The 23335-nt window shown below is 36.4% G+C and overlaps 1 protein-coding gene across 1 annotated transcript in view; it reads left to right on the plus strand.

The window, feature by feature from the left end:
• ADAM10 (ADAM metallopeptidase domain 10) overlaps nucleotides 1–23335 on the plus strand; it is a 111038-nt gene that overhangs the window by 10523 nt on the left and 77180 nt on the right. The window contains exon 2 of the mRNA XM_022579618.3: nucleotides 17953–18103. Within this exon, the coding sequence (XP_022435326.1) occupies nucleotides 17953–18103 (151 nt within the window). The remainder of the gene's footprint in view (nucleotides 1–17952; nucleotides 18104–23335) is intronic.

Raw genomic sequence — 23335 nt, forward strand, 5'->3', positions numbered from 1 at the left:
CTAGGTTAAATGTACTTTATTTTCATCATTGTCTAGTAACAGATCTGTTTCTCCATTGTTAAGGACTTTACATGATGAGAACGTCTTCAGTGAGTATTCTATTTATCAGAAGGGAGAAAAGGAGTTAAAGATTGCCGTCCATTGAGTCCTTCCTGTTACCTTCCCTGTCATTCATGTTGCCCTGCTTGGGTAATGTATCAGTGATAAAAGAAGCTCCAGTTCTGTATTCAGGGGCAGCAACAGAACATTAGTTTTTTTGCATTGTTTGTTGTTGTTTTGTTTTTTACTCCTAGACTTGTAGGCTATGATTCCTTTTGTACAGATCTATTTCATCTAAATAAAGGATTTAAATTAGAGGAAGAAAATAGTAGTCTGTTATGGGCCACAAATCACATGTTAATTTAAATGGCAACAGACCTTTGGAAGAAGTTGTTTCTATGCTGGTACTTACTTATTAGTTGTGTTAAATAACCCCTAATATGATGATGACCTCTATATTTGTATCTCCAGCCCAGGACTCTCTCTTGAATTCTAGACTCCTGTTTCCCAGCTACGTCTCCAGCTAGATGTCAGATGTCTGGTGGGCATCTGAAACTTAACATGTCCAAAACCAAACCTCTGATTCCTCTTACCCCAGTCTTTTTTCCTGTAGTCTTTCCCATCTCAGTAAATGGGAGGTCCATTCTTAAGTTGCTTAGGCAAAATACTTTTGAGTTATCCTTGATTCCTCTTTTCACTTACACCCTGCATGCAAATCCTGTCAGCTTCTCCTTTAGAGTATATGCAAATTTTGACAACTTCTCATTAGCTCCACTGCTACAGCATCCATCTCACTTTAATTACCGTAATACCTGCTAACTCTTCTCCCTGTTCTCTTGTTCTCCCAGTCTCTTCTCAACATAGCAGTCAATGTGATTGTGTTCAAAAGCTGCTTTGGTCAAAACCGTCCACTGGTACATTGTATACTTTAAAATGGTTAAAATGGTGAGGTTTATGTTCTGTGAATTGTACCTCAACAAAAAAGTAATAGCAAAATAAATAAAAAAACCCATTCAGTGGCTTAATATTTTAAGTAAAATCCGATGTCCTTATAGTGGCTTCTAAGGCCCTACCTGAGGTACATGTATGCTTATTCTCCCTACCTCCTGCCCCCAGTCCTTCCCCACTGTTCATTTCTGCTCCAGCCACACAGAGCTCTTAAAAATTGCCAGGCTTGCTCCTGTCTCAGGGATTTTGCACTTGCTGATCCTTTTACATGGAACAGTTTCCCCCTTAGATTGCTGTATTATCTACCCTCTTTCTTTTTTAAGTTAAAAAAAAAATTACATGGTGGTGAAATACACGTAAAATTTACCAGCTTAACCATTTTTAGCTGTGTGGTTCAGTAGTATTTAAGTACACTCACATTGTTGTACTTTGCTCTCTTTCTGAGTCTTTACTGAAATATTATGAAGTCTCCTGATTACCTCATATAAATACATACATATAATACAAACCCCTTCCTTGGCATTCTCTATCCAGTCACCCCGTGATAACACTCTTATAGCCATCCGAAGTTGTTTACTTGTTCACAGGGAACTCTATTCAATATCCTGTGATAACCCATAATGGAAAAGAATATGAAAAAATATATACGTATAACTGAGTCACTTTGCTGTACAGAGAAATTAACACACCATTGTAAATCAAATATCCTTCAATAAAATAAAATAAATTGATTATGCGCCCAAAAAAATGAAGTTATTTACTTGTTTGTCTTACTGTCTGCCTTCCTTCTCTAGAATAAAGTTTTCTAAGGTCAGTAATTTTGTTTTGTTAGCTGCTATATTCCCAGCATCTAAAACAATGCCCATATAGTATATAGTGCATATAGTAAGTGCCCATTATATGTGCTGAGTGAATAGATGAATGATTACTGAACTAGATAATTTCACTTTTTATGAATTACATAAGAATTCCAATTTTCTAAGAGTATGTCTGGAAAAAAAGCCTTCAAAGCTTATAATTAATCTTATTTACTTTAATTGACTTTAAAATGGAATGAAAATACCATTTTTGTTAGTGTATTGGTTTTGCTCATTAGTTTTATATGCCCAGTTAATTAAAAGAATTAGGTAGGTTGAATGGGTTAAAATATTCTTTATAGAAGCCAAATTGCTTTTTCTCAACTACTATGTGTTCCTGTTAAAAAATATTATTAAAGCACTTAGCACTTGTCATTCACTGCAGAAATTAGACTAAAAGGGGAAATGTAGAACGTCTTCATGGTTATCTGATTTTACTCAATAAAACTTATAAACTTTGCTATATTCCTAAGATGAAACTTTAAAAAACCCATTTTCATTTTAGGGTAAATTTAGAATCACAGAATGTTTGAGCTAGAAGGAAGTTTTGGGAATTTCCCTGGTGGGGCAGTAGTTAAGAATCCGCTTGCCAATGCAGGGGACACGGGTCCGAGCCCTGGTCTGGGAAGATCCCACATGCTGTGGAGCAACTAAGCCCGTGTGCCACAACTACTGAGCCTGCGCTCTAGAGCCTGTGAGCCACAACTACCGAGCCCTCATGCCACAACTGGTGAAGCCCATGCTCCTAGAGCCCATGCTCTGCAACAAGAGAAGCTACCGCAATGAGAGGCCTGTGCACCACAATGCGGAATAACCCCTGCTTGCCACAACTAGAGGAAGACGGTGCACAGCAATGAAGACCCAATGCAGCCATAAATAAATAAATAAATTTATAAATAAATAAATTTATAAAAAATAAAAGGAACTTTTGTAGTTTTGGGTGGGTCGCTTAACCTCTCTGTGCCTTATCCTAAGATTAATTGTACTTGCCCTGCAATGTTGTTATGAGGGTGAAATGAGAGAATACATTCATTAATTAATTTAACCATAATTTACTGAATTCTTACCTGTTATGTACTGTACACTATTCTAAGCCCCTTATATATATTAAGTAATTTAATCCATATAACAACACTGTTAGGTATAGATATTGCTATTTCACTTATTTTACAGACAGGGAAAATGAGGCACAGAGAGGTAGGTAACTTGTCCAAGATCACTCAACTAGTAAGTGGCACAGTTGGGATTCTAACACGTGACTTATAAATAAAGATAATGCTTGGTAAACTGTTGAAACATAAAGTAAGATATGTTGACCATATACTTCCACGGTTATTGAAAAACTTCATTACGAAAAGCAATATAACATTTTTAACTGTTCAGAAAGTCATGCAAAATGGTGATGAAAGCTGCATAGGTAATTGCAGAGACAAATACCTGAAATGCACTCATAGCATCAATAGAAGATTAAAAAAAAACTTACCTAGCGAACAGATCTATAATAATTTTAATTTTAACAAGTAGCACTTTGCAAATACTAGACCTATTAGAAATTCTGATGCTTCTTGGATGAGTATCATAGGTCACATTTTCTGATGATTGATTTATGGCTTTCTTATCAGCAAGGTATAGGCTGCTTTCTTTATAAATTCATATGAAAAAGGAAATTTCCGTGAAACGTTGAGTGGATTCGTTAATTCTTACAGCAAACATTTACTGAGCACCTGTTTTCTTACTCTGTTTAGGTAATGAGGGTACATCATTGAACAAATCAAAGTCCTTGTTCTCATGGAACTTCTGGTGGTAGAGGGATATGTCAATAAAAAATAATATGAAGAAAGAGCAGGATATTAGAATGAGTATGATTGGGACATAAGCTTTTAGATAGGGTGATCAGAGAAAGCTTCTGAAGAAATTTTGTAGATATCTGAATGAAGTGTGCCAACCCTGCTTTGGAGGAAGATGTTCCAGGCAGAGGGACGATAAAGAGACTAATGTGGCTGTAATACACAGAGTAAAGGGAGAGTGGTAGAAGATAAGGTGAGACCCGTATGGAAGTGGAGTGGGGGATTGCAGCCCCTTATGAGAATCATCTTCAGCGTTATAAGCCACGGTTATGACTTTTTTTTTTGAGATTATAAATCATGATGAAGGTTGTGGAGGGGGAACAGCTAGTGAGGGGGTTGGGTGAGGGGTGGAACATTTTGAGCAGAAGAGTGACACAATGTAACTTGATTTGAACATTATAACTGACTGCTGTGTGAAAAATAGACTGTCGGGGGTGGGGGGCAAGAGTGGAAGCTAAGAGGCCAGTTATTTGCAATGGTTTTTGATTGTCTAGAACCTTTTGAACCTTGCTTTGTTTGGCACATTTTCAGCCTTATGAATTCCATCTCCTTAATTTAGATTCCCCAGCCTTTCAGTTGCAACTAGGACACAGGCATGTAAACTAGTCTTCTGAACTAGGCTCCTCTAATCAGAAGCACCACTGGAGACCTGGATTCTGAACTGAGCAGACATGTATGCTTGCTGAAGTTTTGCCAATAGTGTGCATCTTTCAGACTGTTATGACAGATTTTTCCCTAGTTGTTTTAAGGTTGTGTTTCTGGTACAAAAGTGGGATTGGAGAGGCAGGACAGTGTTGGTGTTTTTCACAGGGTATTTTTGGGGTAATTATGGTGTGTACTGCTGCTGCTTGGGATACCTGGATAATCTTAAGGAAGATAAAATGGGGAGGGTTCCAGTATTATTGTCAAGTAGTAGAATATTACTTCAAGTAATAGACTATTGTATCAGAAGTATGGGAATTGATTAAGATCATAATGGAGAATGCTTTAGTGTTTATGGAAAAATCTGTAAGTTCTGGGTCAGGTTTCCTGTGTAGCCATTTGCATGTTGGGATCACTGGTTGTCATTTACTCTTCTATATCCCCCCAACTTTTACTACTTATGTCTATCCTATTAACAAAAATATACTTCTGAATAATGAGTCATTATAGGATGCTTAATAGTTTCTTGGAGGTGAGTAGAATGTTGATTTTATTTATTTTCCTGAAGGGAGGACAAGCTGGACTATTTTGAATTGTCTTTGTTTTAGATTCTGGAATTTTTTATTTTTTTTGAAAAAGTGTATAACTTAGGGAAGAGTAAAAGAAAGGCCAAATACCCATATGCTTACCACTTTGACTCACCATTTTTCTTTAAAAAATTTTTAAGGAGCTTTATTGAGGTATAATTTCCATACAATAAAATTCAACAGTTAATTCTGAGAAAGGTATATAGTTGTTTAACCACCACCAACATAATAATAATAATAATAATAATATAGAACATTTACACTAACCAGTAAAGTTCCCTTGTGCTCTTTGTAGTCAATTCAGAATCCTGATTTCCCATTTGATTTCTTCTTTGACCCAAGGGCTATTTCGAAGTGTGTTAAGTTCTCAATATTTGGGAATTTTTCCAAGTATCTCCTATTGATTTAATTGCACTGTAGTCAGAAAACATACTCTCTGATTTCAGTCTTTTAAAATTTATGGAAACATGGTTTATGGCTTAGAATTAAGGTCTATCTTGGTGAATACTCCATGTGCCTGTGAAAAGAATATATACTCTATTGTTGGGTGGACTATTTTGTAAACGTTAATCAGGTCAAGTTGTTTGATAGTGTTCAGTCCTTATTTTTTGTCTACTTGTTCAGTGAGGAATGTTCATGATTTCCAACTATAAATTACAGATTTGTCTTTCAGCTCTGTCAGCATTTTTAATTTTTAAAAAATTGTATTCCTCGTTCTTTTTTTTAAAAAAATATTTATTTAGGCTGTGCCAGGTCTTAGTTGTGGCCCGCGGGATCTTCATTGAGGCATGTGGGATCTCCAGCCGCGGCATGCGGGATTTTTTTTTTTTTCTTTTTTTTTTCTTGGTTGCGGCATGCGAACTCTTAGTTGCGGCATGCATGCGGGATCTAGTTCCCCAACCAGGGATTGAACCTGGGCTCCCTGCACTGGGAGAGGGGAGTCCTACCCACTGGACCACCGGGGAAGTCCCCCGTCAGCTCTTTCTTCACATACTTTAAGCTCTGTTACGTGATGCACATTTAGGATTGTTACGTTCTTTCGATGGGTTATGAAATGTCCTTTTTAAAAAAATGTATTTATTTTATTTATTTTTGGCTAAATTGGGTCTTCGTTGCTGCACACGGCCTTTCTCTAGTTGTGGAGAGTGGGGACTACTCTTTGTTGTGGTGCGCGGGCCTCTCACTGTGGTGGCTTCTCGTTGCGGAGCATGGGCTTTAGGTGCACGGGCTTCAGTAGTTGTGGCACGCAGGCTCAGTAGTTGTGGCTCACAGGCTCTAGAGTGCAGGCTCAGTAGTTGTGGCACATGGGCTTAGTTGCTCCGCGGCATGTGGGATCTTCCTGGACCAGGGCTCGAACCCATGTCCCCTGCACCGGCAGGTGGATTCTTAACCACTGCGCCACCAGGGAAGCCCCTGAAATGTCTTTTTTTAATCCCTCTTTTTTTTTTTTTCCTTTAGTTTGTTTGTTTTAAAGTTTACTTTAATAATACTGTAGGCACTCCAGCTTTCTTGGATTAGGGTTTGGATGGTATAACTTTTCCCTTTTTTTTTTTTTTTTTCGCGGTACGCAGGCCTCTCACTGTTGTGGCTCGCCCGTTGCGGAGCACAGGCTCCAGACGCACAGGCTCAGCGGCCATGGCTCACAGACCCAGCCGCTCCGCGGCATGTGGGATCTTCCTGGACTGGGGCACGAACCCGTGTCCCCTGCATCAGCAGGCAGACTCTCAACCACTGCACCACCAGGGAAGCCCCCTATTCTTTTTACTTTAACTCATCTTTATTTTTGTTAAAGTATCTTTTAGACAGCATGTATTAACATTTTCTTTCTTGAAAAATAAGAAAATGATTTTCATTTAATTATGTTTAAATCATTAACTTTTAATGTAATTATTGATAAGATTGAGTTTAAAACTACCATCTTACTGTTTGTTTTCTGTTAGTTCTATCTGTTCATAGTCCTTTTTACTCCTCTTTTTCTATATTCTTTGGGATTAATTTGCTTTAAAAAATGATTTCATTTTATCTCTGATATTGGCTTATGTGATGTACCTGCTTAGTATATATTTTTAGAGGTTGTTCCTAGGGTGTACAGCATACACCTGTAACTTAAAAATGTATACCTTTAAATAAAATACCACTTCATTTATAGTGTACTTTCATTTCTCCTCTCCTCCATTGTGCTGTATTATCATACATTTTAATTCTATGTGTGTCATAAATGCCATAGTACATTGTGTTTCTTGAACACAGTCACTTAATTTTGAAAGAGATTAAAGAATGAGAGAAGAAATCTTTTTTATTTTCTCATTATAGTCATTGTTCCTGTGTCAACACAGGTTTGTGTCAGCACAGGTTTCCAGCTGGTATATTCCTTCTGCCTGAAAAACTTCCTTTAACATTTCTTGTAATGCAGGTCTACTGGTGATAATTGTCAGCTTTGATGTCTGAAAAAGGGTTCATTTTACCTTTTTTTTGTTCATCTTCATTTATGAAAGATATTTTTATTGGGTATGGAATCTTAGGTTGACAGGTTTTTTTTTGTAGTACTTTAAACATGTTGCTGAATTATCTTCTGTCTTATGTAGTTATGCTGTCATTTATACCTTTGTTCCTCTGTATGTAATGTGTCTTTTTCTGTAGCTCCTTTGGTCCTAACCCACCAGCTGATTTTAAGGGTTTTTTTGTCCCTAGTTTTCAGCTGTTAGCCCATGATAACTTTTAATTTCTTTGTATGTTAATTCCATCATCTCTATAGTCTCTGTTTCTAATATCTGATTTTTTTCTCCAGTAATATGAGAAAAAGACATTTTCCTGATTCTTTACATGCATGGTAATTTTTGATTGGATGCAGATCATTCTTGATTTTTACTTTTTTTTGTGTGTTTGATTTTTGTCTTGCCTTTAAACACTGTCAGATATTTTTTGGTGTACAATTAAACTACTTGGAATCAGTTGAGTCCTTTGGAAGATGGCCTTTAAGCTTTGTTAGAGTGGATCCCAAACAGCCTTTAGTCTATGGCTAATTTTGCCCCGTAAATAAGGTGATGTATTCCTGAGGGCTCTACCCAATGCTCCGTATATTACCGGTCTTTCTTCTCTGGATGGTGGGAATATGAACACTTCCCAGCCCTATCAATATAAACTTTTAAGATTGTTCTGCTTACTCTTTTTGTGGTTTATTTTTTTGGCCTGGGATAGTTGATTCTCTCACATGATCAGATATGAATCTGCCAAACATGTAAGGGGACCCTTCTTTAGATCTCTGAGCTCCTTTTCTGTTAGCTTCCTTTTCTTTGGCACTCTGACCCACAAATTCTAAATGCCTGGCCTCTCAGAACTCAGATACGTGGCTCCTCAATTCAGCAAGACCAGCAGGCTCTGTTTGGGTTCCTCTACCCTGCATGTTGACCTGAAACTGCCTCTGGGTAGTTAAGTTGGGCCAATTGTAGATCTTATCTCATTTGTTTATCCTCCAATGTATTTTGTCAAGTTTTCTGAATGTTTGTGGTGGTAGGTTAAATTTAGTTCCTCTTACTCCATTATAGTCAGAAGTGGAAACTGATAGCAGTTGTGTCCTTTTTCTTTTTTGTCCCACTCTGAATCACCTCAGTGAAAATTATGCGTGTCATTTTACTCTTAAGAACTTCAAAGTACATCTCCCCAAATTCAGATTATTCTCCTACTATATTACCACAGTGTTGTTGTATTGAAGAAAATTAACAAGAATTCCTTAATATCATCTAAGACTGATTGATTCCAGTTTGTCCCGTATTGTTTCTAAGTGTTTTTTGTTTCCCTTCTCAGTTGGGTTTTTTTCTCTTTTGCTTTTTTTTTTTTTCCATTATTTTTGCTCTGGTATGTTTCGACATGTTCATGGTGGTGTGGCTTTTCTTTGTTCTGTCATTTTTTTTCTGTGATAGAATTTGTGTTTTACCTACTTTTGTGCAGTCAGGACTCATGACCATATACAACCTTTTTGAGAATTCCAGGGCTCTGTTCTCTTGAGATTTTTTTAAAAAGTGAATTGTGTGGCTTATGAGGGTTAGGGGCAGCGTCTGGAGTTCCGTGTGCTATGCTTTGACACTTTCTCATTAGAGTATTCTGTTTATTTCCTTGGCTGCTTCTTTGAAAGATTATACCATTAGGTTATACCCAGTGTTGTTTTAGTACACTGGTTCTCTTGAAAACAAGAAAAAAAAATCCTCTGATTTGTAGCCATTTCTAATTTCAGTAGCATGAATACTCTACCCATGGCTGATTTTAAGCTACCAACATGTCACTGAACACAGTTGGGAAGAGAATTGGCACTCATGAGTCCGTATCAGCTAGCCCTAACACACACTAGTTATATCCATTTCTTACTTGGTTTTAGTTCTTGAGGATTTTTTTTAATGTGGGAGGGTGGGCTGCTTTTTATAGTTGTTTTTTCCCATGGTTTTCCCATTGTTTCATTAAGTATTGGAGGGAGAAACTGCATAATACAGTTTCATTTAATACGTTTTTTTTTTTGGCCGCACCATGTGGATTGTGGGATCTTAGCTTCCCGACCAGGGATTGAACCCAGGCCTCAGCAGTTAAAGTGCTGAGTCCTAACCACTGGACCGCTGGGGAATTCCCTCATTTAATACATTTTCTTCAATAATTTTTAAAGTATTACCGTGACCATATCATAAATACTGATATTTAGGCACAGTTAACAAAGAAACATAGGTCTTTTGTAGAAGCTGATTCTGAAGTGGACTTGTTAACTGTATGTCCCTGGGTAGCGTTTTTAACTTTCCCATTTAAACCCAGTGAATTATGTTTTATCTCAACTATAAAGATTCTGAAAGTCATCACTCAGATCCTTTGTAAGTGAAGGTAAACATTATATTGCTTCATAAAATTCCTTTGTGTGTGGCACAGAGAAGAGATGACTTTGTTTAATAACTCTCCCAGAAGTGTTACATCCATTCAAATAATTGAGCCGTTATCACATGTGCTTCACCAGAACAGCCATAGTTACTGTTTTAAGTTATCAGAAGTGGCAAAATGCTTTATCTGCATTGTGACTTAAAAAGTTGACTTTTTGGTGCCGAAAAAGGAGTGGAGTTCCTTAGTACAACTTCCCCATTCTTGATTTTTTCTTGATATTTTATCTTGTGTGAGGTATTTTTAAAAAGCCACATATAGACTCAAAGATATTTTTAAGGAATATGGAAGATGCATTGGTACAATATATAATTCCATTATTGAGTCCTGATTTTTAGAATTTCCATACTGGGAGGTTTTATTTTCTATTATACCTTGGGTTCACTATATTTTCTATGCTAGTTGTAAGATAGCTTTGGATTCTAGTTTCAGACTCCATTTCTGTCACCTGTTTTGAGAGCAGTGCATTCAAGAGTATGGTGAAGTGACTCAGTATTTTATTTTATTTTATTATTATTATTTTTTAGGAGTCAATTTTATTTTATTTTATTTTGAATTTTATTTATTTTTTTATACAGCAGGTTCTTATTAGTCATCCATTTTATACACATCAGTGTATAAATGTCAGTTCCAATCGCCCAATTCATCACACCACCATCCCCACCCCCTGCCACTTTCCCCGCTTGGTGTCCATACGTTTGCTCTCTACATCTGTGTCTCAATATCTGCCCTGCAAACCAGTTCATCTGTACCATTTTTCTAGGTTCCACATATATGTGTTAATATACGATATGTGTTTTTCTCTTTCTGACTTCACTCCTGTATGATAGTCTCCAGATCCATCCACGTCTCTACAAATGACTCAGTTTCGTTCCTTTTTATGGCTGAGTAATATTCCATTGTGTATATGTACCACATCTTCTTTATCCATTCATCTGTCGATGGGCATTTAGGTTGCTTCCATGACCTGGCTATTGTAAATAGTGCTGCAATGAACATTGGGGTGCATGTGTCTTTTTGAATTAATGGTTTTCTCTGGGTATATGCCCAGTAGTGGGATTGCTGGGTCATATGGTAATTCTATTTTTAGTTTTTTAAGGAACCTCCATACTGTTTTCCATAGTAGCTGTATCAATTTACATTCCCACCAGCGACTGAGTATTTTAAATTGAATGGTCTTTTCGTGCTAGGCTTTGTGCTAAGCAGTTTACTTGCATTTAAGTTATTTACTTTTGCCTCTATTTTACAGACAAAAAAAAAAAACCCTGAGATTTTAAAAAAGTTTAATAATTACCCAGATCATGTAGTTATGGTGAGGAAATGTCAGAATTCAAACCTAGTTCTGTCTTTATTCCTGAATGTATGGCCTCAATTTGTGTATATAGGTCTCAAAGACAAGTGTGAGAGAAGGCAAAAAAGGAAGTGGAGGAAAGGGAAGAGATGGTGATGACTATGAAAAATTTACTGAGCTTTCACTGTATGGTAGGCACTTTGCTGATTGCCACACATGGCTTAAATCATTTAATCATTGTAACAGCCTTAAAAAAGAGGTATTCTACTTCTCTGTGTTTTTCTTTCTTTTTTTTTTTTTGCGGTATGCGGGCCTCTCACTGTTGTGGCCTCTCCCGTTGCGGAGCGCAGGCTCAGCGGCATGGCTCACGGGCCCAGACGCTCCGCGGCATGTGGGATCCTCCCGGACTGGGGCACAAACCCGTGTCCCCTGCATCGGCAGGCGGACTCTCAACCACTGCGCCACCAGGGACCCTTACTTCTCTCTGTTTTAAGGGTGGGAAAATGAAGTTGAGTTTTCCACTTGATCAGGGAAACAAGCTAATAAATGAAGGTAATGGGATTCAAACCCAGAGAATTTTTTTATTCTAATAAGAAAATGCTTGCCATAAAATTTACTATCTTAACCGTTTCTGGTGTACAGTTCAGTAGTGTTAAGTATATTTACCTTGTTGTGCAGTCTCCAGAACTTAAACCCAGATGACTTAAGAGTTTGTATCCTTAACCATATAATGACAAGCAACTGACTGCATAAACAGAAAATTTAGTGATGGAACATTTAGGCTTTATGCAATACATTAGGCGAGAAGCAATGGTTTTTAATACGCTGGTCACCAAGTGGTGAAGGACAAGATCCCCAAGAGAGGGGAAACAAATGAACCGAGACCTATGATTGTTCCAGCTTTCTGCCTGGAACGAATTTCCATCTGCAATTCATTCGTGCTACAAGAGGGAACCTAGGTGGAGACGAACAAACTCTGAGTTGAGATGGAATGGGACCAAACCAGCTAGAGTTTGCAGACAATATCAAAATGAAGGGCGCTACATAGAGAGAGAATCCCTGAGATCTGCAGAGGGTTCCCCTGGAGTGTTTGGCAGAGTATTGATCAGTGTGTATACGTGAGAAAATTACCTGAGGCCAGTAAGAAACAGTGCCCTATGTTCACATAGTGCAGGAAATAGTACTTGTTCTTACCGGCCAGGTGGGAAAAACTCATGCCATGATTTGTGGAGCATTGCATAGAGTACTCAGATATGTCTTGCCCCAGTGGTAGGGAATAAAATTAGCCCTACACTGAACCCTGCTCCAGACCCATGTAACAAATCATAAAGGCAAGAGCCAAAAGGGTCAAACTTTCTAACTACCTTTACTTTGTCCTGTAACAAAGCCTAAGAATATTTATAAGAATATAAAAAATGTCCAGCCCCTACAAGGTGAAATTCACAGCGTCTGCCATCTATTCAGTGAAAGATTATGAGACATGCAATGAAGCAGGAAAACACAATCTGTAATGAGAAGAATAAGCAGTCAATTGGAACCAATCCATAACTGTCATGGGCATTAGAATTAGCAGACAAGAACATTAAAAGAGGTATTACAACTGTATTTCATATGTTTAGTAAGTTAAATAGAGACCTAAAAGGTATATATAAAACAGACGGAAATCTAACTTCTGCAGATGAAAACTACAGTGTTTTCAATGGAAAGCACACCAGATGGCATTAACAACAGGTTAGACATTACAGAATATTATTGATCTAGAAGACAGCAGTAGAAACTATTCAAAATGAAACAGGGAAAAAAAGAATTTTTGATAAATATGAAAAAACCCATCAGTGGGCTGTGGGAAGAATTTGAGTGACCTAATATACTTGTAACTGGAGTCCTTGGGTGGGTGGGGGTGGGGAGAGTGAAAAAAATTGAAGAAGTAAGAGTTGAAAAATTGTAAACCCACAGACCCAAGGAGTTTACTGAAACTAAAGCTCAGTAAATATGAAGAAACCAAAGCACGTCAGAATCAAATTGCTCAAAACCAGGATTAAAAAGGAAAGTCTTAAAAGCACTAGGGAGGGAAAAGACACATTATATTCAGAGGAGCAATGGTAAGGATGACAGATTTCTTGTCAGAGGGAATATGGGTGAAAAGAGAGTGGAGCAAGGTTTTAAAAATATTTAAAGAAAAAATACGAACTTGTCGACCTGGAATTCTGTGCCAGTGAAAATATCTTTCAAAAATGAAGACAAAAATAAAGACTTTGAGACATCCAATATCTGGAAGAGCTCTTCACCAGCAGAAGAAATTTTAGAGCAAGTTATCTAGGTAGAAGGAAAATGATACCAGATGGAAATATGGATCAACATGAAGGAATGAAGAACCCTGGAAATGAGAAATAGAGATTTTTTTCCTTGTTACCTAAATCTCTTTAAAAGATAATTGTCTGTTTAAACCAAAACAATAACAATATATTATGGGCTTTATAAGACACAAGTAAGTAAAGTATATGATGACAATAGTCTAAAGACCAGGAGGAAAGAAGTGAAAGTATAGTAATGTCAGGTTCTTATACCTGAAGTGTTATAATATCATTTGAAGGTAGGCTAAGTTAAAGATGTATACTTATAAGCCCTAAAGCAACCACTAAAATAACCAGAGAGTTTTGCTAATAAGCTAGTGAAGAGGTAAAAACAGAATCATAAAAAACTAATTAGTCCCAATAAAGGAGAAGGGAGCAGAGAAAAGATGGGACAAACAGAAATAAATAGCAAGATGATAGACTTAAACCTAACCACATTAGTAACTACTTTAAATGTAAATGATCCAAACACTCCAATTAAAAGGCAGAGATTATCAGATTGGACAAAAAGGCAAGACCCAGCTCTATGCTGCCTACTGTGAACTCACATTAAATACGTAGGCACAAATAGATTAAAAATAAAAGGATGGAAAAGAGATATCATGCCAGTCAAAAAAAAAAAAAAGAAAAAAAGGAGTACTATATTAATATCAGACAAAGTAGATTTTAGAACATAGAATATTACAAAGAATAAAGAAGATCATTTGATAATTGATAAAGGAGTGAATTAATCCAAAAGGCATAATACATAATAATCTTTGACATTTATGCATGTAATAATAGAACTTCAAAAATCAATTAAGCAGGGCTTCCCTCATGGCGCAGTGGTTGGGAATCCACCTGCCAATGCAGGGGACACGGGTTTGATCCCTGGTCCGTGAAGATCCCACATGCTGTGGAGCAGCTAAGCCTGAGCACCCCAACTACTGAGCCTGAGCTCTAGAGCCCACGAGCCACAACTACTGAAGCCTGCGTGCCTAGAGCCCGTGCTCCGCAACAAGAGAAGCCATGACAATGAGAAGCCCATGCACTGCAGCGAAGAGTAGCCCCTGCTCACCACAACTAGAGAAAGCCCACGTGCAGTAACGAAGACCCAATGCAGCCAAAAATAAATAAATTAAAAAAAAGAACAACAACAAAAAATCAATTAAGCAGAGAACTGCAAGGAGAAATAGAAAAAGTCATAATTACAGACAGAGATTTCAATACCTTTCTCTCAATTATAGAACAGGTAGATAGAAAATCATGAAGGGTATAGAAGACTTGAACAACACTGTCAGCCAGTTGACCTGGTTGACATTTATAAAACACTGTACTCAATAAGTGCAGAGATTGACATTTCTAGAACACTCATCCATTAACAGCAGAATATACATTCTTTTCAAGTGTGCATGAAACATTGCAAGGATAGACCAAATTCTTGGTCATAAAATAAGTCTCAATGTATTTAAAAGGATTGATGTCATACAAAGTATGTTCTCTGGGTATAGTAGAATTAAATTAGAAGTCAGTAACAGAAAGATAACTGAAAAATTCCCCATATTTAGAATATAAATAACAGATTTCTAAATAGCACATGAATCATAGAAGAAATCAAAAAGGAAATTAGAAAGTATGTTGAACAGAATGAAAATGGTAACACAGCATAACAGAATCTGTGGGATGTTGCTAAAGCAGTATTAAGGGAACATTTATAGTACTAAATACCTGGATTAGAAAAGAAAAGTCTTAAATCAATGGTCTTTACTAAAAAAAGAAGAGTGATTAAACTCAAAGTAAGCAGAAGGAAGGAAAGAAAGATCAAAGTAAAAAATAAAAAAATAGCAGAAAAATAAGGAAAATCAAAGGAATTACACGTTGGTTCTTGAGAAGATCAGTAAAATCAGTAAATCTCTAGCTATCCTGATCAGGACCAAAGAGTGAAGATACAGATTACCAATATCAGGAATGAGGGAGGTAACATCACTATAGTTTCAAAAGATATAAAAAACATAATGAGGGAATATTATGAACAGCTTTATCTCCATAACTTCAACACCTTAGGTAAAATGGACAAATTCTTACCAAAGGTCACTCAAGAAGTAGATAACCAGAATAGCTGTTTATATATCAAATTGATGTCATTAATAACCTTTCACAAAGAAAATTCCAGACCAAGATGGCTTCACTGGTGAATTCTATCAAACATTTAAGGAGGAAATAATACCAATTCTACATACATTTGTCTAGAAAATTGAAGAAGAGGTAATACTTTCAAGGTCTTTTTTTTTATACTGATACCAAAACTTGACAAAGACAGTCCAAGAAAACTACAGACCAGTGTCTCTCATGAACATAGATAACAAAAATTCTAAACAAAATTATAGCAAATTGAATCCAACAGTATTATAAAGCATAATATACTATATTCAAGTGGGATTTATATCAGTAATGCAAGGTTGGTTTAACATTAGAAAATGAACAATTTTTTAAAAATTGAAGTATAGTTGATTTGCAATGTTGTGTTAATTTCTGCTATACAGCAAAGTGATTCAGTTATACATATATATATATATATATATATATACACACACATATACATTCTTTTTTTATTCTTTTCCGTTATGGTTTATCACAGGATATTGAATATAGTTCCCTGTGCTATACAGGAGGACCTTGTTGTTTATCTGTTCTCTGTGTAATAGTTTGCATCTGCTAACCCCAAACTTCCACTCCACCCCTCCTCCATCCCCACATTTGGCAACCACAAGTTTGTTCTCTGTGTCTGTGAGTCTATTCTGTTTTGCAGATAAGTTCATTTGTGTCATATTTTAGATTCCACATATAAGTGATACCATATGGTATTTACCTTTCTCTTGCTGACTTACTTCACTTAGTATGATGTTCTCTAGTTCCATCCATGTTGCTGGAAATGGCATTATTTTGTTCTTTTTTTATGGCTGAGTTGTAGTCCGTTGTATATATGTACCACATCTTCTTTACCCATTCATTTGTTGATGGACATTTAGGTTGTTTCCATGTCTTGGCTATTGTGAATAGTGCTGCTATGAACATAGGGGGTGCATGTATCTTTTTTAAAAATTTTATTTAATTAATTTATTTAATTTATTTTTGGCTGCATTGGGTCTTCGTTGCTGCACGTGGGCTTTCTCTAGTTGCGGTGAGTGGGGGCTACTCTTCATTGCAGTGTGTGGGCTTCTCATTGTGGTGGCTTCTCTTGTTGTGGAGCACGGGCTCTAGGTGCACGGGCTTCAATAGTTGTAGCATGAGGGCTTGGTAGCTGTGGCTCACGGGCTGTAGAGTGCAGGCTCGGTAGTTGTGGAACATGGGCTTAGTTGCTCTGCAGCATGTGGGATCTTCCTGGACCAGGGCTTGAACCCGTGTCCCCTGCATTGGCAGGCGGATTCTTAACCACTGTGCCACCAGGGAAGCCTGCATGTATCATTTTGAAATATAGTTTTGTACAGATGTATACCCAGGAGTAAGATTGCTGGATCGTATGGTAACTCTATTTTTAGTTTTTTGAGGAACCTCCATGCTGTTCTCCATGGTGGCTGCACCAACTTACATTCCTACCAATAGTGTAGGAGGGTTCCTTTTTCTCCACACCCTCTCCAGCATTTATTATTTGTAGACTTTTTAATGATGGCCATTCTGACTGGTGTGAGGTAGTACCTCATTGTAGTTTTGATTTGCACTTCTGTAATAATTAGTGACGTTGAGCATCTTTTCATGTGTCTGTTGGCCATCTGTATGTCTTCTTTGGAGAAGTGTCTATTTAGTTCCTCTGCCCATGAAAATCAGTCAATTAATTTTCCATATTAATAAACTAAAAAGAAAGAACCATATAATCATCTCTTTAAAAATTTATTTACTTATTTTTATTGCAGTATAGTTGATTTACAATGTTGTGTTAGTTTCAGGTGTACAGCAAAGTGTTTCATTTATACATATTTTATATATTTGTATTTTTTCAGATTCTTTTCCCTTATAGGTATAATTCCCGGTGCTATACAGTAGGTCCTTGTTGGTTATCTATTATAATCATCTTAACAGATGCAGAAAGAGTGGGTGACAAAAGTCAACACCTCTTCCTGATAGTTTTTATCAGCAAAGTATTAATAGAAGATAACTTTGTCAACCTGATAAAGGACATCCTTGACAAACCTATGGCTAACATCAAAACTTGTGTGTGTGGTTAAAATTCCCATTATAATAAGTTTTTAGGGACTTCCCTGGCAGTCCAGTGGTTAAGACTCCATGCTTCCACTGCAGGGGGCACAGATTCGATCCCTGGTGGGGGAACTCATATCCTGCATGCCACACGGCATAGCCAAAAAAAAAAGTATATGAAAATAAAGTCCTAGGATTAGTGAAACAGTTTCATATTTATAGATATTTGAATAATCATGGAATCATATTAGAACTAGAATGGGCCACAAGATGACATTAATTTAAATTGTTTATTTTTTATAGGTCAGTATGGAAATCCTTTAAATAAATACATTAGACATTATGAAGGATTATCTTATGATGTGGATTCATTACACCAAAAACACCAGCGTGCCAAAAGAGCGGTTTCACATGAGGACCAGTTTTTACGTCTTGATTTCCATGCTCATGGAAGGTGAGTAAATTTATGCTGACTGTGTCTGAAGTTCCCATGTATTCAATCTATATTAAGAGAAGAAATTTATACCCTTAATTTTCCTTCTCTAATGGAAAGGTCCCCATTTGGAAATTCAGCCTACACTGAAATTTGGTGTATACATTAAAAAATGTTTTCTTTTAAAATGGATTGCCCTTTTTATGTTGTTAAGGAAACAGTCACATTTAAATGTTTTTAGGTTTATGAATCAGATCCTCTGTTGTGTTATCAGAGGATGTGTCTTTAAAGAAGAGTCTATGTTTGTGGTTCAGCTCATTTTATGTGTTTTATGGCCTATGTGTCTGTTCTCTGGTGCCGAGAGTGAAGATAGCTAGTTGTAGGCTATTAAGTAAGTCATTTAATTTCTCATTAACTGAATTTTATCAGCTCTAAAATGACAACTTGTAGACAGATGACCTACTGTACTGCTTAATTCTCAGACAGAATTGTTAAGGAATAAAGAACAGGGAGCCAAGGGAGAGAGGTTAAAAAAAAAAAATCACATTTATTTAGTCCTGTTGTGTTCCAGGTACAGGATGCTTTATATGCATTTTCTTTTTTGATCTCTCTACACCCAAACAAGGTAAATCTTTTTATATCCAAGGAAACTAAGACTCACAGAAGTTAAATAACTTCTTTAAAGTTACGTAGCACAGATTTTACCTGGACCTGGCTGATTCAAGACCCCGTATTATTTTTTTCTTTGTTTGTTAGGAGTACTCAGATACAAAATCTTCAAGTATCCTTTGTCAGATTCTCTGCCTTGCCTGCTGTAATGAATAAGTCTATTCCTTTTGTACTTTTTCTACAGTTGTAACCCTGATTTATTATTCACCTCCTAATAGGTTTCCCAGCTTCCATTCCATTTATCATTAAAGCTATACTGTATACTGCTACAAGATGACTCTTCCTTAAATGCTTCCTTTTTCATGTCAGCTTAGTGCTCTAAAGTCTTCAATTAATGATTGTTAGCCAGATTTCTTAACTGGGCTTTCAAGATTCTTTGTAAATTAACTCAAGTCTATTCTAAACTTACTTTGTTCCACTTCCCCATATTGTGTCTGTTTCATTCAGAATGAGCTTCTCATTGCTGAATATACCATGTACAGTTTGTTTCCTGTATTATTTATCTTAAATTCTGATCATCTTTTAATACACAATTCAAGTTCTACTTCTTTGAAGCTTTATTTACACCTTCCTCTGAACCTTTAAATTACTTACCTGTGCCTTTGGCATTGGTTCAGTATCTCTTCCTTTTCATGGGTGCATTTCTTGTTTATTTTTCTGTAACTGGTTTTTCTTCCTCACAGGCAGACACATGCTACTATTTAGTGTGTGCTATTTGCCCTTATATTATAGACAAGAAAGATTTTAATGGATGAAAAAAATCAGATAATAAGAACTGCTACGAAATAAAGTATTTTGCACATGGAAATAAATGCATTACTTAACTTAATTTCCATATTACAAAACAATGATCATTATAGAAAAAAGTACTTTCAAGTTATAAAATCTACTTTGTTTTGAAGGAAGAAAAAATTCATTTCAGGATCTGTTCTAGATAAAAATTTTAGTGATGGCAAATCATGTAAATTTTTACGACCCTTAACCTCAGAAAAAATTTTAATTACCCATTCTTTATTGGTACCGTGAAATAATAAGCAATCATTAAGCCTTCCTAAGTTTTTAGTAACTACCTCAAAGTAAATTTAATGCTGTATTGCAAATATCGTGTGACTGCCAAAAGGAAAAGTTGAGATTCTAGCTGCCTTTGGTTTGGATACCACATTTCTATTACATCATTAGATTTTTATTAGCTCCATTACATAATTCATATTGAACATATGGCAAAACCAAATCCCTACCTCCTTTTGTTTTTTTTTGGTACATGTGTGAGCGTAACTGAGAGAGAGTGTACAAGTACACGCTGTTATTTAGTTATTCTGATAGGAGCTGCAAGATGTGCGTAAGTCATTGTATAAGAAGAAAATGTGATATGGTGCTTTACAGATCAAATGCTGTAGATATTCAAAGGGAGGAGGACTTACTTCTAGCTGAGGCTCTCAGCAAAGGACCTGGACCCAGGAAATCTGATTCTGTATATTAGTGATTATCTTAGATACTTTTAACAGAAATCTGTTTAATTAACTATATACATATACTACATTTTCTAGAATAGATCTGAATTCAGGAATTTAATTTTGTTGTCTCAATTATTATACTTGTATATTCACACTGTCTCAGAGTTTGTGTCCTATAACATGGTTATTGTAACTATCTTATAACATACCTTAGTTAAAAATGTGATGATCTCATAGTTTTATTTCTCCCTTTCCTTGAAATAGGCCTACAAAAATGACCTTGATAAATATAATTATAGATTTCTTGCTAAGTTTCTTCTCCTTCTCCACCATATACAAAATGTTGGTTTTGGGTACTAGCACAGCCTCTCTAGGGTGTGGGTATGTGTGTGTGTGTATGTGTCTTTCAGTATTAAAATCATTCTTTGTTCTGTTTTATGCCTAAGCACATGAACACAATTCTTTCAACCTGGCTTCCACGTTTCCTAAATAAGAAAGGGTGGATCACATCCCACGTTTACAAATATCAGTGTTAAATGAAGGAATGTCGAGATTCTTTAAGCCTAATGTCCATTCTTGAGAATTCCATGAAAAACCATTGCTCTTTTTTTTCCCTTCCAGTTTTATTGAGATATAATTGACATATAGTACTGTACAAATTTAAGATGTATAGCATAATAATTTGACTCATATACATCATGAAGTTAACATTTTTTTTTCTTGTGTGTATATGTATTTTTAAACATTTCCTTCATGTTTTGTTTTCCATTATATACTTTGGACAGTCAACTTTATTTTCTGGTCTTCTCACGACTTTGCTAACTTTACTGCCTTTCATAGATTTGCATTTGAGTAGGAAGCTACTTAGTAAAGAACTTGTGATTTTTATAGGAAGTATAATATATGTATTGAAACAGTCGTAAACTGGGTAGAGAAAGGAGTACTGTGGTGATTTGGAGCCTGAATGGTGTTCCCTTCTGACTTGGCATGCGTTATCTAGAGATTCTTTTGAGCCTTAGCTTCCTCATTAGTAAAACCTTGAAGTTTGGATGAGATAATGTTTAAGGCCTCTTCCTGCTTTAAAGTTCTACAAAATATATTAGTAACATTCAAGTAACTAAATTAAAAAGAACTCTCAAAACACTGTCTAGTCAGTAATAAACTTTTTTATGCTTCTGTGTTTAATTGTTTAGGTACATAATCAATAAATCAGAAATTGTTTCCATCTAATATGTGATTTGTATATAGTGTAGAAGATACCAAAATTTTATCTAAGTGCAGTACGATGTTTTGGAGTTTTTTTTTTTCTGATTTTGATAAGATAGTTATTCCTATAGCCTTAACTGTACATTTACGAACTGTTCATAATAAATGGTCAGATAATTTGATTTGAAGTTTCTTTGCAGTTTGAGACTCAAGTTCTCCCTGCCTCTGAAATGTGAGGGTATCAAGGATGTGGCCCAGGTAACCTGTAAAAGGCATAAGTATTCTCTTTGGGTCCTGACTGGAGCTGGGTTAGTCAGGAAGTGTCTTGGACTTTATCTTTGACATATCATGAGTAGCGTAGCAGAAACCCAGGATGCTTTTAACTCCATAGACAAACCAGCACACTTTAAGACACAGAAGTGAGAATCTAGGGAGCACAGATAGATGCCAGCTCATAAAGAAGAGCAACAGAATAAATTAGAATTGTGTAAAAATGCTATTGTTATGGATATGGAAAAACAAAATAAAAAAAAATACTGACCTGACACTGAAATCTGTTCCAACAAGATTTGAGCAAGTTTGAGCAAAATTTCCTAAGGGAAAATGGTATTTATTTGTACCTATTTTATGTCAAGTACAGTGCCCTTTAGCATATACTTTTGTTTAAGTATATTTCATACCACTCTTTGTCTCAGCAGTGGATTTTCTAGGATATGCAATTCTTAGTTATTGCCTGATTGCCTGATTCCTCGTTAAACACAGAAATTAAAAGCCTAACAAATATGTTTTTTAAAACTCTGAAGGCTACACTGGCTATTTGAATTACTTACTGAAATAAGAAATAGCAACTGATGTGTTCACGTTAATTCTGTGTTGAAGAAGTTAAATTGAGAGCTGATGATGGCTCTGAGCTTAGCTTCTTGGATAAGATTTTAACATGAAATATCATTTTTATTTTTCATGTTTTTAAGCACTAACTAGGGTTTATGTAGAAGAGAGGGAATGAGTTTTAAAAAACTGAGCTTCCTCCTGTTTTGAAAAAGGAATGGAAATAAGAGTGTAAACGTATTTTTCTTTTGTTTTTTTAATTTAATTTATTTAATTAATTTATTTTTGGCTGCCTTGTGTCTTCGTTGCTGCACGCGGGCTTTCTCTAGTTGCGGCAAGCGGGGGCTACTCTTTGTTGTGGTGCACTGGCGTCTCATTGTGGTGGCTTCTCTTTGTTGCGGAGCACGGGCTCTAGGCACGCCGGCTTCAGTAGTTGTGGCACGTCGGCTCAGTAGTTTTGGCTCACGGGCTCAGTAGTTGTGGTGCATGGGCTTAGTTGCTCCACGGCATATGGGATCTTCCCAGACCAGGGGTTGAACCTGTGTCCGCTGCATTGGCAGGCAGATTCTTAACCACTGCGCCAGTAGGGAAGTCCCTGCTTCTCCTTACACAGGATAAATTTACTTATTTTTGCTTGAGTTTTAGTTTCATTTTTATCTTCTTTGGGAGCTCTTGAGGAATCTTGTATATGTATTTTTGCTTATTTGAGGTAATCTATCTACCTCAGGGCCATCAGTAAAGCCTGGAACTGTGTTTTTCAAACTGTAGAACCCTAGAATTTCTTTGGAGGTTGCCTCAGGTTCTTCCCAATGGGCCGCAGGTGGGCTGACTCTGCCCTTTCCCCTTCTAGCAACCTGTTCTATTTTATCCTTTTTTTTTGGAGGAGGCGGATAGTGGCTTCTTTAAGATAATTGGAAAAAGGACTTTGCTGTTTCAAAAAGTATACTAGTGGAAGTAAACTAGATATTTGACTCATAGTAATATTTGCTGTTAATACTGGCAGCTTGTCTTACAAAAATAGTTTGAATGGAGAGTCTGTCAAGCATCTTTATTAAGAAGAAGGTGAATGTTACAAGGAAAAGAATACCTAGAAATG

The sequence above is a fragment of the Delphinapterus leucas genome, chromosome 2 (genome assembly GCF_059928025.1).
Source record: "Delphinapterus leucas isolate spDelLeu-1000000601 "Yukka" chromosome 2, BTC_Dleu_Yukka2, whole genome shotgun sequence".
In the NCBI taxonomy this organism is placed as follows: Eukaryota; Metazoa; Chordata; class Mammalia; order Artiodactyla; family Monodontidae; genus Delphinapterus; species Delphinapterus leucas.